This window comes from Rhagoletis zephyria, unplaced genomic scaffold (assembly GCF_001687245.7).
Source record: "Rhagoletis zephyria isolate East Lansing unplaced genomic scaffold, Rhagoletis_zephyria_1.1 Rzeph_scaffold_00696, whole genome shotgun sequence".
Lineage (NCBI taxonomy): Eukaryota > Metazoa > Arthropoda > Insecta > Diptera > Tephritidae > Rhagoletis > Rhagoletis zephyria.
In genome coordinates this window covers 158253-170010 of record NW_016157780.1, presented here as the reverse complement: position 1 = coordinate 170010, position 11758 = coordinate 158253, and the positions used below count along the sequence as shown (strand labels likewise).

The 11758-nt window shown below is 41.4% G+C and overlaps 1 protein-coding gene across 6 annotated transcripts in view; it reads right to left on the bottom strand.

The window, feature by feature from the left end:
* Positions 1 to 259: 259 nt before the first annotated feature.
* Positions 260 to 11758, bottom strand: part of Zmynd8 (Zinc finger MYND-type containing 8) — a 33823-nt gene continuing 22324 nt past the window's right edge. For 4 of the 6 annotated variants that reach the window (XM_017613618.1, XM_017613616.1, XM_017613619.1 and 1 more), the window contains 3 exons: positions 7657 to 11214; positions 6680 to 7585; positions 260 to 2128 (listed from right to left, as the gene is read on the bottom strand). In XM_017613618.1, coding sequence (XP_017469107.1) covers positions 1745 to 2128; positions 6680 to 7585; positions 7657 to 11214 — 4848 coding nt within the window. In that variant the 3' untranslated portion in view covers positions 260 to 1744. The remainder of the gene's footprint in view (positions 2129 to 6679; positions 7586 to 7656; positions 11215 to 11758) is intronic. The other 2 variants (XM_017613622.1, XM_017613621.1) reach the window with 2 other exon arrangements.

Below are 11758 nucleotides of genomic sequence, written 5' to 3'. Positions count from 1 at the left end.
CGGGTAAAAACGGAGGGAGTTGAGCTTTTTTCGCCACCCAATTTAGGGTCATTTAATTTTTTTTTTTTTTATAAAATGTACATTTTTTACTTTTACCTTAGTTAACAACAAAATTATGACACTTATGATTTTTTTTTCAATATTTAAAATATTTACCATTTTATTTTACTTGAATATTGTAGAAATTTGTGGAATTCAAAATCATTTTGAGTCCAGTTCTGTTCAGTTGCTTGAGCATAATACATACATATATTATTTAAAAAAAAAAAAGTAAATATGGTTGTTATTAAACTAACGGGTAAAATTTCGGAAATAACAATTCATGAAAGATGCCAAAAATTACATACAAAATCTAAAAAGAAGACAAAAAATAGTTGATACTAAGTGCTAAAAAGTAGACGGCATATTCACACGTTTGAGCCTGTAATTGTCTACACAAATGTATTTAGATGAAGTAATTGCTTAGGCGGTTACAGCGCCTAATAAGAAAAAATTAAGAGAAAGAACTAATTTTTTAATAGTTAACTCAAAACATATCTCATTACGGTTTCATATTTTCATACGATTATTTTATGTAATTTTATTTGTGTAGCAACTATTCCATTTTACAAGTTCAACTTCATTGCTGGGATATTGTTTTCCTTTTTGTTTTTTTTTTTTAACTAATTCGATACATCTGTATTTATAACTACAAGCTAATCACGGTAATTCGTAATATTATTTGTGAATATTTAAGTTCTAGTACTTATGTAGATACACTTACGACTAGTCGTAATTATAGCAAATTGTATTTAATGCAAGAAATACAGCTACCAGAAGAATATGAAAAGTTTTAGGGATAAAGAACGCATGCAATACTTGTATGCGTGTATGCATGTTCCTATTTATGCGGTCAATTACAAATGTGTATGTATGATCGATCTTACATTTATATTTATTTTCGTGTTGTTTTGCTAGGCTTCTAAGATTTCATGAGTAACTTAAATAGAGTAGACTTATTAAAATACATCGATATATTTCATGTTTGAATAAATATATAATTTCCATTACGTTTTAAGGTAGCAGAATACTTTTAAAATACTTAAAACTAAGTTTTATTATTATTTTTTTTTTTTTTTTATACATTTCATTATGTAAATTTTGTAGTTATGTATGTACAAATATATGTAAATGTGCATGTTTTGCACATGCGCTTACGCAGTACTTCGAGAAGAGTAGATTGGTTTACTTACATATGTATACATATGTATGGACATATCAATTTATGTGTAATACGCGATTGCTATTAAATTACTTTAGTTACTCAATTCTAAGCGTTTCTATTTACAAATCCTTAAATTAGTAAATAAAAAAGCTAAAGCTAAAATGTCAACTTTAACAAATAAAATATCTCTATTCGTGTGCACAGCACTTCGTTGTTGCTGCTTTTATTTCATTTATTTACAAGTAAGTTTGCAGTCTCGACCTTTCACTTCCTCACCAGCGAGATCGAAAGCGGGCAACCATCGCCCAACGCTGTTGGCGCACGCTTTGTTGTAGCTACTGCTTCCGCTGCAGCTGCTGGCATTGGCATCATTGTCTGCGCTACTGTTGCCACTGTTGCTTTTGTTGTGATTGAGATTCCTTCTCTTCCACCTCCTCCGCCTCTTCTATTGCCGCTCGCATGCGTCACATTTTGTGTGCACCCTAACGCTTGTTCATTGCTGCTCCCCACAGCTGTGCAAGCAATCGCTGCTGCGCATCATCACATCTGCGTCGGTCGTAGCACGCCACAAGACAACGATGATGCTGCTCCACTTCCTCCTCCACCACTTGACGCATTATGCATTGTTGCCATTGTTTGTTGCATAGCTTGTGCTGCCGCAGCTGCACGACTTCGAGAATTGCCTCTGGACATTGTCATGGTGGATGATACACCACCACTACTGGCAACACTGCTCATCATACGCTGTTGTTGTTGTTGTTGCTGTTGCTGTTGTTGGGGTGTTAACTGTGTCATCGTTGCAGGCGTTACATTCGATGGCGGTGCAGTTATGGTGGCCATATTGGTTGCGCCAGCGTTGTTGGTGGGCGCAGCACTGGTCAGTTCCCAGCTATTGCCACGTTGCACCAGTGCGGTAATGGGCAACTGTATGGTAGGAAAGCGGAAAAATAAACGAGGGTAATTATGTAGGAAAAATAAAATATTTTCTAAACAGAAAATTTTGCCTCATTTATGTATCTTATGAATATATTTGTCTATTTACTTTATCTATATGTATGTACATACATATATGGGACAAAGCACCTCATGTGTACCCGGCCTAAAAACTTCATCGTTTCGATTTTGATAAAATTTGATGAAGATGCTCTACTAAGTATGTATGTACATACGTTTGTAGTAGCATAATTTGTGCAAGAGGGTGGGAAATTTTGAATGATTGCCGAGATACAGAACACTAGGTTGTGGTTCGCCATTTGCTGGCCAAGAGTCGCGAAGCAACCAAATTGATGTGAAACTTGGTGTTTGGGGGTTTTCGAGGTCGCTGATTTCAAATCTGATGTCAGATTTTTGGAATTCAAAATTGGAATTCGGATCCATGTGGCGTTATCGCTGTGGTGTAGTGGTAAGCAGTGCATCCACTCCGCAGGGCCTGGGTCAAGCCCTGGTCAAAGCAAAATCGCCAAAAATTGAGAAAAAAGGTTTTTCCTTAACAGCGGTCGCCCCTCGGCAGGCAATGGCAAACCTCCGAGTGTATTTCTGCCATGAAAAACAGCTGTTCATAAAACTACAATCGCCGTTCGGAGTCGGCGTAAAACTGTAGGTCCCTCCCATTTGTGTGACAACATTAGGGTGCACGCAACAAATCGGAGGGGAAGCTCGGCTAAACGCTATGTATGTATAAGCGCCAATCTGTTCCCTACAAGACCCTACAAGACAGTTGAGTATCATATGAGTGCTCATATTATCATTGTCACTAATTACAAAAGTGCTTATCAAATAATTCATTTTTGTTCAGACCATGGGAAAAAATTTAATACTTTCCCCTCAATGCCGTCATCAGAAAGTCGTCAGTACTAATAGTCAAACTATTCATTTATGCCATACTACGAAAACAAAAGCTTAAATGTGTTAGAACTTTCGCGTGAAGTGGTCAGCAATGTCCCCTACAAGACAAAAATTAATATTTTGATAAGCACTTTTGTAATTTGTGATAATGATAGGTGCAATCCCGTATTCCTCGGACTCGGACTGGTAAAACTGTCAAAAAATAAAAATTCACTCAGAACGAGAGACTAACATTGAAAAGTACGGGATCGCTTTCTAGTAAAAAATGGTAACTTCTGTCAACTTCAACATAACCTCCACATTTTGGTTGTAAATTTTTGCTTATTTTGTATGTAAACACTCTTCAGCTCACACATCTAAATAACCAAAAACACTTTCAAATTCATTAGACTCCACTTAAACAAGTAATTAAATACTTTTCAACATGAATTAGCAGAGTGCACTTTTCTCTTGTTTACAGTTTGGTTGCCAAACACACTACAGCTGATCGTTTGACACATTTACCAGAATTTACCAGCGAAAAATTCTCGGACTAAAACTGGTAACTTCTGACAGAGAGAGAACCGTATTTACTCTCTTTTTTGTCCTCTCAATAGTCAGAGAACCGAGTACGGGATCGATTTCCAGTAAAATCTGACTNCAAATCTGAACAAAAAATGCAAAAATTCATTTTTCACCTACATATCATTCTTTCCTTTATGTATGTAGGTGTTATATTCTTCGGGGAGCATCCCCTTAATAATATATTACAGCAAAAAGTTTAAAACAGCGGTTTCTTTGCATCTTTGTGGACTGCTTCTTTTCAAACATCGAAAGCACGACAAAACACACGTACAAGTTTTTTAAGGAAAAGCCCATTATTTATTCAAAAAGTACAAGAAAGTGCAACAGCCCACAATTTCTAAGTTAAACGTTTGTATTGCTCACAAAGCTTGAAGACAATGAAATGAAAACAATTGTTTATTGCTCTACTTAAAGTGGAATATTATTACTCAAATTAGAGTCCTTTTTGAAAACGAATTTGATTTTATTTAGCGAGCTGTATGCTGGTTTCCAAATTTTGTTAATCATACAAATATTACCTTCTTTTCTGTAAAGTATACTCATCACTCGAAGATTTATACCAATGCTAGGGACCAATAATATCCATAGCGTTAGCAGATAAACTACGAACACTTTAGACTGCTAATCACTGCGTACCAGGAGCAATGTTGAAGAACATCGCAGTGCTCTTGGCAAACTGGAAGAACTTGTTAAACCCTACCCTGGCGGCGGCTTCCAGATTAGGAAGAAAACCTGATGCCAATAGACTCACCCGCAGTGTGCCAAGGGCAGGACACTCGCAGAGGATATTCTCCACTGTCTCCTCCTGCGTTCTGCATCTTCTATAGATCTTATCGTTAGTCAGAGCCAGTTTATAGGCGTGCGAACCAGCAGACTATGTCCGGTAAGAACATACACCAGTTGCCTAGCGTGCTCCCTCTAGATGGAAAGGAGAAACTTGGTTAGCTTTATGCCATATGCTCTGCACATGATCCTGGGCACCTTGCAGCCTTGCGTTTTATTCAACGCCAGTTCTTGATGCTTTCTTCTTGGCCGAGAGGTCCGTCGGCAAGAGATGCAACCAGGTGTAAAGTGCTGCCGTGGGTGTGGTCCTGAGTGCTGCTGTCATGCCGATCAATGATAGCCTGTATACACTTTCTATTCTCTTGAGAAATGTTTTCTTCTCCATTGTTGTCCATCAAACCAGTACCCCAGGGAACAGTATCGGTCTAACTATCGCCGTGAGGATCCAGTGAGAGAGAGAACGCGATAAGTCCCAGGTGCAGCCCAGCATCCTTTTGCATGCACAGAATGCCACTGAGGCCTCCTTGCTATCTAGTATTATTCCGAAATACTTGGTGCTATGCTTCAGCTGGAGGGTCACCCCATCTAGCATAGGCTTGGACCAGTTCGAAACCTTGGTATTTCCTGGTGAAGAGTATTTCAATTCTAACTACGAAAAAAAATTTAACTTTTGAAGAAATGTCAGCTTTAACAGCTGATATCTCAACGGGAAAACTCTTTAAGAAAATAAGGAGTATGCATTTTTTTACTCTGGAGAATTAGTTTAGTGAAGGGAGAAAAAAATTAATGTATCGATACTTTACAAAAAGGGGCTTTTGGCCAGCAAATAGTAGCTGTTAGACCATAGTGCAGAGGTTCAAAGCTTGAATTTTTTGTGAAGGCGTTTTTCTTTCAATTGTGTGTCAAATAATTATCATTTCAAGAGAAAACAAAATAAATATTTTCTATAGGATTTTGTCCGAACTTTCCGTCTCTTCTGAAAAGATACCTAACCTTTTATGTAAGCATACATATACCGTGTGAATAATTGAAGACACTTTTGTGAAACCATCCCACACCGACATTGTTTAGACTTACAGGTCTATTTATTACTAGTTTGAGTGGATTCTAATGAATTTGTAGGTATTTTTGGTTATTTATAAGTGTGAGCTGAAAAGTGTTTACATACAAAATAAGCAAAATTTTACAAACAATATTTTTATATATTTTGAGGTTATGTTGAAGTTGTCAGAAGTTACCATTTTTTTACTAGAAAGCGATGCTGTACTTTTTAGGGCTACTCTCTAGCTCTGAGCGAATTTATATCTTTTTCCCAGTTTTACTAGTTTTAGTCCGAAAAATACGGGATCGGACCTTATATAAATTTTTTAAATCAAAATCCCTAACGTATGTATATTTCAAAAAAATTCCACTTTCATTTTTATGCTTATAAAAAAATTACTGAACTGAAAATTTGATTGAAAATGCTAATATGCGCACAAAACAGTCACAAAAGGTCACAAGTGTTCAATCAGGAGAATAAATTTATATTTTTTATTTGTGATGCAAAATTTTTATAAGTTTATACAAATTCGCCGAAAATCACGTCCAATGGCAACACTTGATTGATTAAACGTGGCAATGCAAGTGCTTTTCCTACGCATTTTGCTGTCAAAATGCGCAAACGAAAGTCTACTTTCCAGTGTTAACAGCTAGAAAGTCCTTTTTGCAGATTTGCAGTAATCACTTTCGGAAATAAAAATTGCAAGCTGTAACTGCAACTGAAATGACGCAAATCGCTTTCGAGAAATAATTTCAACTTGCTCCTGCTGTCAAACCAATCGAGTGTTGCCCTGTGACGCGTTTTTTGCAAATTTGTAGAACATTAACAAAAAGGTTGAAAAAAAATATAAACAAATACGTGTAATTAATTAAGTCTACTGATATGGAGTGTTTAAGTATTAATAAATTAGGCATTTTGTGACTGTTTTGTGCGCATTTAAGCAGGTTTAGCAAAAGTAAAAAAGTTTGGTAATATAGTTAAAAGTGGACTTGTCTGCATTCACCGTGTAAAGAGACAGATAGTATTAGAAAGTTTGATTTTCAGAAATAAAAACTACTTTCGAAAGCCACTTTACATGCAAGGTAATCTCTTTTGGAAACTCCTGAGTTTGACAGACTTTTGAAAATGACTTGCACTTGCCACGACTAACAGCATTTTTAGTGCTGCACGATTAATTTAAAAATAATTTCTCGAAAAAATATATATACATACATACATATAAATTATATTCAACCACTTACCGGTATATTGACACGCTGCACAGAGTACGTCGAGCCACGCAAATTTCCACCACTACTATTATTTGTTCCAGCATTGCCGCACTGCGGCACAGTGCGTAGGTAAGTATTGGAGGGCAATTTCAGCAGCTCTGTCGCTGCTCCTGCTGGTACTGATATACCGCTGGCATTGGCAGCGGCAATTGTTGCCATCGAGTTGCTACCGACATTACCAGCACTGCTAACCGCATTTGCTACCGACTGCTGATGACTCATTTTTGATGCGCCGTGTTTATCCTTCTTGTTGCTCATTGCTTTATTGTAGTGTGAGGCCTGTTGATGAGCCATTGAAGTTGTTGTGGTGACAGTCATTATATTGCTACTAGAAGCTTTACTCCCACCACCACCAACGCCAAGTAACTGCTGCTGCTGTTGTTGTTGTTGTTGTTGCCCAACAGCCGAAACAGTCGTCGTCATAGTGCTACTTGCCGTTTTGGCCAAACTATCGCAGACATTAGCATTTGTCGGTCGCGTCTGTGCGCAGGTTGCCGAATGACGTGACCAATGCATTTGCTGACATGGATAATCACAGTAGGATGTATTCCAACAGCAATAGAACTGCGCCTCACGTCCACAATTCGAACACCACTGCTTCTTTTTAGTCTCCTCTATGGAACGCAGACGTTCCTGCTCGCATTGTTTGCGTATCTCGTTAGCGATGCGTGTCTTTTCGTTCTCCATGCTTTTGCGCATTTCGCAGAGCATCAGATCGGAGGTGCGTTTCAGTTCAGCGATTTCTTGCTCATATGCCTGCTTGGTGCGTTCGAGTTCCATTTTGAGTAGTGTTATTTTGGCTTGCAATACGGGCTCTTCGCCAACAGACATCTCCAGCATGGTATCTTCCATGACAGATATAAAAAAGTCCGTCAACTAAAAATGCAAGGGAAAAAATTAAATTTAAAATGAGAAGAAATAATGTTAAAATAATATATTTAACCTACCTTGTGTGCATTTTCCACCAACGTCTGACATACCGGACCCGCCTGCGAAGGGAACATGTTCGCGCCATCAGATTGCAAAGGACCATTCGGCCGTTGTACCATCTTGGGTGGACCACGACAAATCGCATCGGTCACCATAGCTGCCAGACTAGGTGTAACAAAATCTCCATTGGATGTGCTCGGCACTCCACTTGCGCTGACCGCAGCGCTAACCGTCTGCTGTGTAGGCAGTTCGACAGCCGATGATATGGATATGCTGCCGCCAACATTACTGCTGCTGTTGACCACAATTGGTAAGTTTCCAGTCACAGAGGCGATAGCTGTGGGCGCTAATAAATTAGTTGACGGAGAGGACAATGACGACGACAGGCCCGCCAATGGCGGTGGCGCCGACATCGTCAGCGGCGTAAGCATCGCCGGGCCGCTGGATCCCATACCGCCACCATTACAGCTGATAAACGGCGTGGCTATTGGAGTGCTGTTAATGGTGGCATTGGCATTGGAATTGGAGCTGTTGTTGTTGTTCGCATTAGCAGCATTGTTATTGTCGCCTAACACCGCCCCGACCGCAGGCGTTTTAGAAACAGCAGTCAGCGGCGGCACAGGAATCGAATGATTGCTGGTGTTGCTGCTGCTAGTGCCAACGGCGGCATTTCGCTGTACCTCATGCGGGGACCACGCTTGTCGTGGTATGGACACCATGCTATTCTTTAGCAGCGTGCGTTTCAAATCGTTGCTGGTTGCCAAAGGCGAAGTAGAGGGCGGCGGTAGACCAGGCGATGGTAGCGGCGCAGCTGGAAAATTGCTACGCGCAGGACTAATATCGGTTGTGCCCCGGTTGGGGAACGATTTGCGAGCACGCTGCTGCGGTGGCAGTTGCATCGGTTGTGGTTGTGGTTGTGGTTGCGTTTGGGCTTGCACTTGCACTTGCACTTGCAATTGAGCTGGTGACTGCGATTGTGGCAGTTGTTGTTGTTGCGGTGGCTGTTGCTGCTGCTGCAGCGATGCACGGTTTGTTGCATTGCTAGCTACAACAACGCTCTTTTGTGACTGCTGCGGGGGTTGAGCGACAACCGAGGCCGGCAAGGGACCGTATGGTACGCCGCGCGCATTCAAGCGCCTGTTGGGCGGACTTGCGTGCATAGCTGCCGCAACCGCCGTAGCTGCATCCATTGCAGCGGCTGCCTCTTGTGCAACCTGCGCTGGTGATTTCAGTGGCACTAAAGTGGCCTGTGGATTACGCACGTTTTTCGCATTCACGCGCTGTATCATTGTGTCGCCAACACGTACCGCATCGGGCAGCGGATTTGGGGCAGATGATGTGGGCTGCATGTCGATCGCCTTCTCGCCAGCAGCCGCGACAGAGCCGAGCGCCGGCTGTGTGGAAGCGGTACAAACAACGTTGCTAGCGACATTGATCTTCGTTGACGTCTCCTCATCGTCGGACATAACTTCCTGCTTGACTAGTGACAAGTTTGGCGTAGTGACTGCTGGTAATGGGACTTGAGCAGCAGTAGCGCAGCTTATCTGTGCTGACGGCACAGCGGTCGATGTAGCCGCACCTGTTTTCTCATTGGCGGGTACCTTTGCAGATGTCTGCTTTTTGTCCTGCCTACCCACATTGGCGGGCGTTTGTGAATCTGCTTCATCATCTGAAGTAAATTCTCTTTTTATCTCTACAAACGGCACCAAGTCCTTTAGTATATGCGTGTCAGCTGCGGATTTGGCCGCACCTTTTTTGTTCTCTTCCGTTTTGGGCTTATCACTGCCGCTACCATTTTCGGTTTTACTACCGCTACCGCTTTTACTGTCGCTGGTGTGGGATGCAGCAGTACTCTGCAATTGCGTTTCGCTAACGACAGCTGTAGCAGAAAGTGCGTCCTTCCCTACGAGCTGTGTGACAGCTTGTGTCTCGTCTGGCGTTGCATTTGCCGACACCGTCAACTTCGTTGATTCAGTTGAAGCCTTCTTGGCTACCTCTTTTGATATTTTCTTAATCGTCACACCATGCTTTTTTTTAACTAAATTCTCCATTACCGTTTGAGCATTATTTGTGGGTGGCGTTAGTGCTATTGCCTTTGCCACCGCAGCTACTTCTTCCTTGACACACACAGTCGCGGTCTTCACTTCCGCGTTCAATGTGGATGTTGCACTGGTGTTTGGATTCGTAGCGACAGGTTTTGCATCACCGTCCGAGGCCACTGTTAAAGTATTTCCATTTGCGTTTGTTTTGATGGTAAGCAGTGGTACACGCGGCTCATTTTTGGCATGCTTCGTACGATGACGCTCAGGTTCGACCGCACTACCACCGCTAGTGTTTGCGCTCCCGCCACTATTATCGGTACCATGCTTGCGTTTACCCACTGCGTTATCTCCGGTGTTAACAGCGCAGCCGCTTGTAGGCTTAGCAGTGCTACCACTCGCAAGCAGTTTGTGCTCATCCTCCTCTTCATCGAATTTTATCATCTTCGGCATTGGCAAATCCAGATCTTCGCTAGCCTCCTTCTTGTGTTCGCTACTCGGCTTTCTTTTTAAAATTACTGCAGTCACCTTTGATGAATTGCTATCATCAGAGCTCGCTTTGCTCACCACCTCATACTTGGGTGCAATTTGGGATGTCTTTATATCGCCAACACTCGCCCCAAGTCCATTACCACTGCCCGAGGACACGCTACAGCTGGATTTCTTGTTTGGGCTACCAGAATGATCTGAATCATTGCCCGATTCTGTGGCACTCGCTTTTTTTATAATCGACAAATGATTATCCGCCGTCTTCACAATTTTATATTGCAACGAGGGCTTCGGCACCAACGATTGTTGCCGCTTCATATACTCCGTCACGCCGGGCATCATCATTTCTAATTGCTGCAATTCCTCCGCCGGTTCGTAAGGTGTTTTAATTTTGGCATACTTAAAAGCGCCCACTTTAACTTTTATCTTCTCAATATGCAACTCCACCTCTTTAATGCAATCGGCCAATTCACGCGCTGAACGCTTACCAGTTTGTGTATTCGGATCCTGCTCGGAGTATAGGAAACAATCTTTGACCGGCACAAACGCGCGATCATGTTCACCGAAAAAGCGCACATTCACATGGGAGAGACCCTGTCCTGGTCCCATGGCTTTTGCCGGCCAATAGGGAAACCCCTTCAATTTTGCCCAAAGCAAAAGATGTGGCTGGGAGCAAACATCAACAAACCAATCGGGGCGCGTGTTTGCATTCAAATAACATTCGCCACAGGTGTCAATCTCATTGGCCTCCTGACGGCACACCTTCAATATGGATTTGGCAGTGAACACCTCTTTGCTAGAGGCTGAAAGAGAAGTTGGGAGTTGTAAAGTGTGTGATTTTGTGAAATCAGTTTCTGATGGGTACTCACTGCCACTGTTTAAAATGAGTGCATTGTGTAGTATCCATTTTGTTTCATTAAGAAACTCCTCTGAGCAACGGAATGCCCGTTTCTCGACCTTTTCCTGCAACGTTGTGAACGTAACTGGATTTACAATGTACTTCGAGTAGTGTAAAAGATCCTCGTCGCTGTAGAGGAACTTTGGGTACTGCAAAAGGAAAGCGAAAAGTAGGAGCATAAGAATGTAAGAAACATAAACAATTTCAAATAAAGCGTGTTAATGTAGGGCACATAGAAACATTTATTTTTAAAGTTCTGGTAAAGGAAGCACCACGGAAGCGAGTCCTCATTCTTTGGTCGGAACAATTGAAATGAAGGAATACGTCCTAGTAAGGCTCCCCTACATAGCAGGGGGTTTAATAACATACCTCCCACACCTCAGCTTTGTCCGGACCGTATATGTATGGCTTATTTATTTATATTTGAAAATGGCTAGACATTTTTGATCAGCAATTGTCCTCCGCGTGAAGATGGAATATCCAATCATTAAAGTTTTGTTACAAGAAATCCTCAGCTTTTATAATTTATTCTAACATTTTTAAACATACAACAAAATTTCTAATATCTTTACACTCCCAACGCCAGCAAGTGCATTGAACAAAAAAAGTGATTCGCATAAAAATAGGTCAGCCATGTATTTAAATTTGTATCATTACCCTGCAATTATATATACATATGTATGTACATGGATA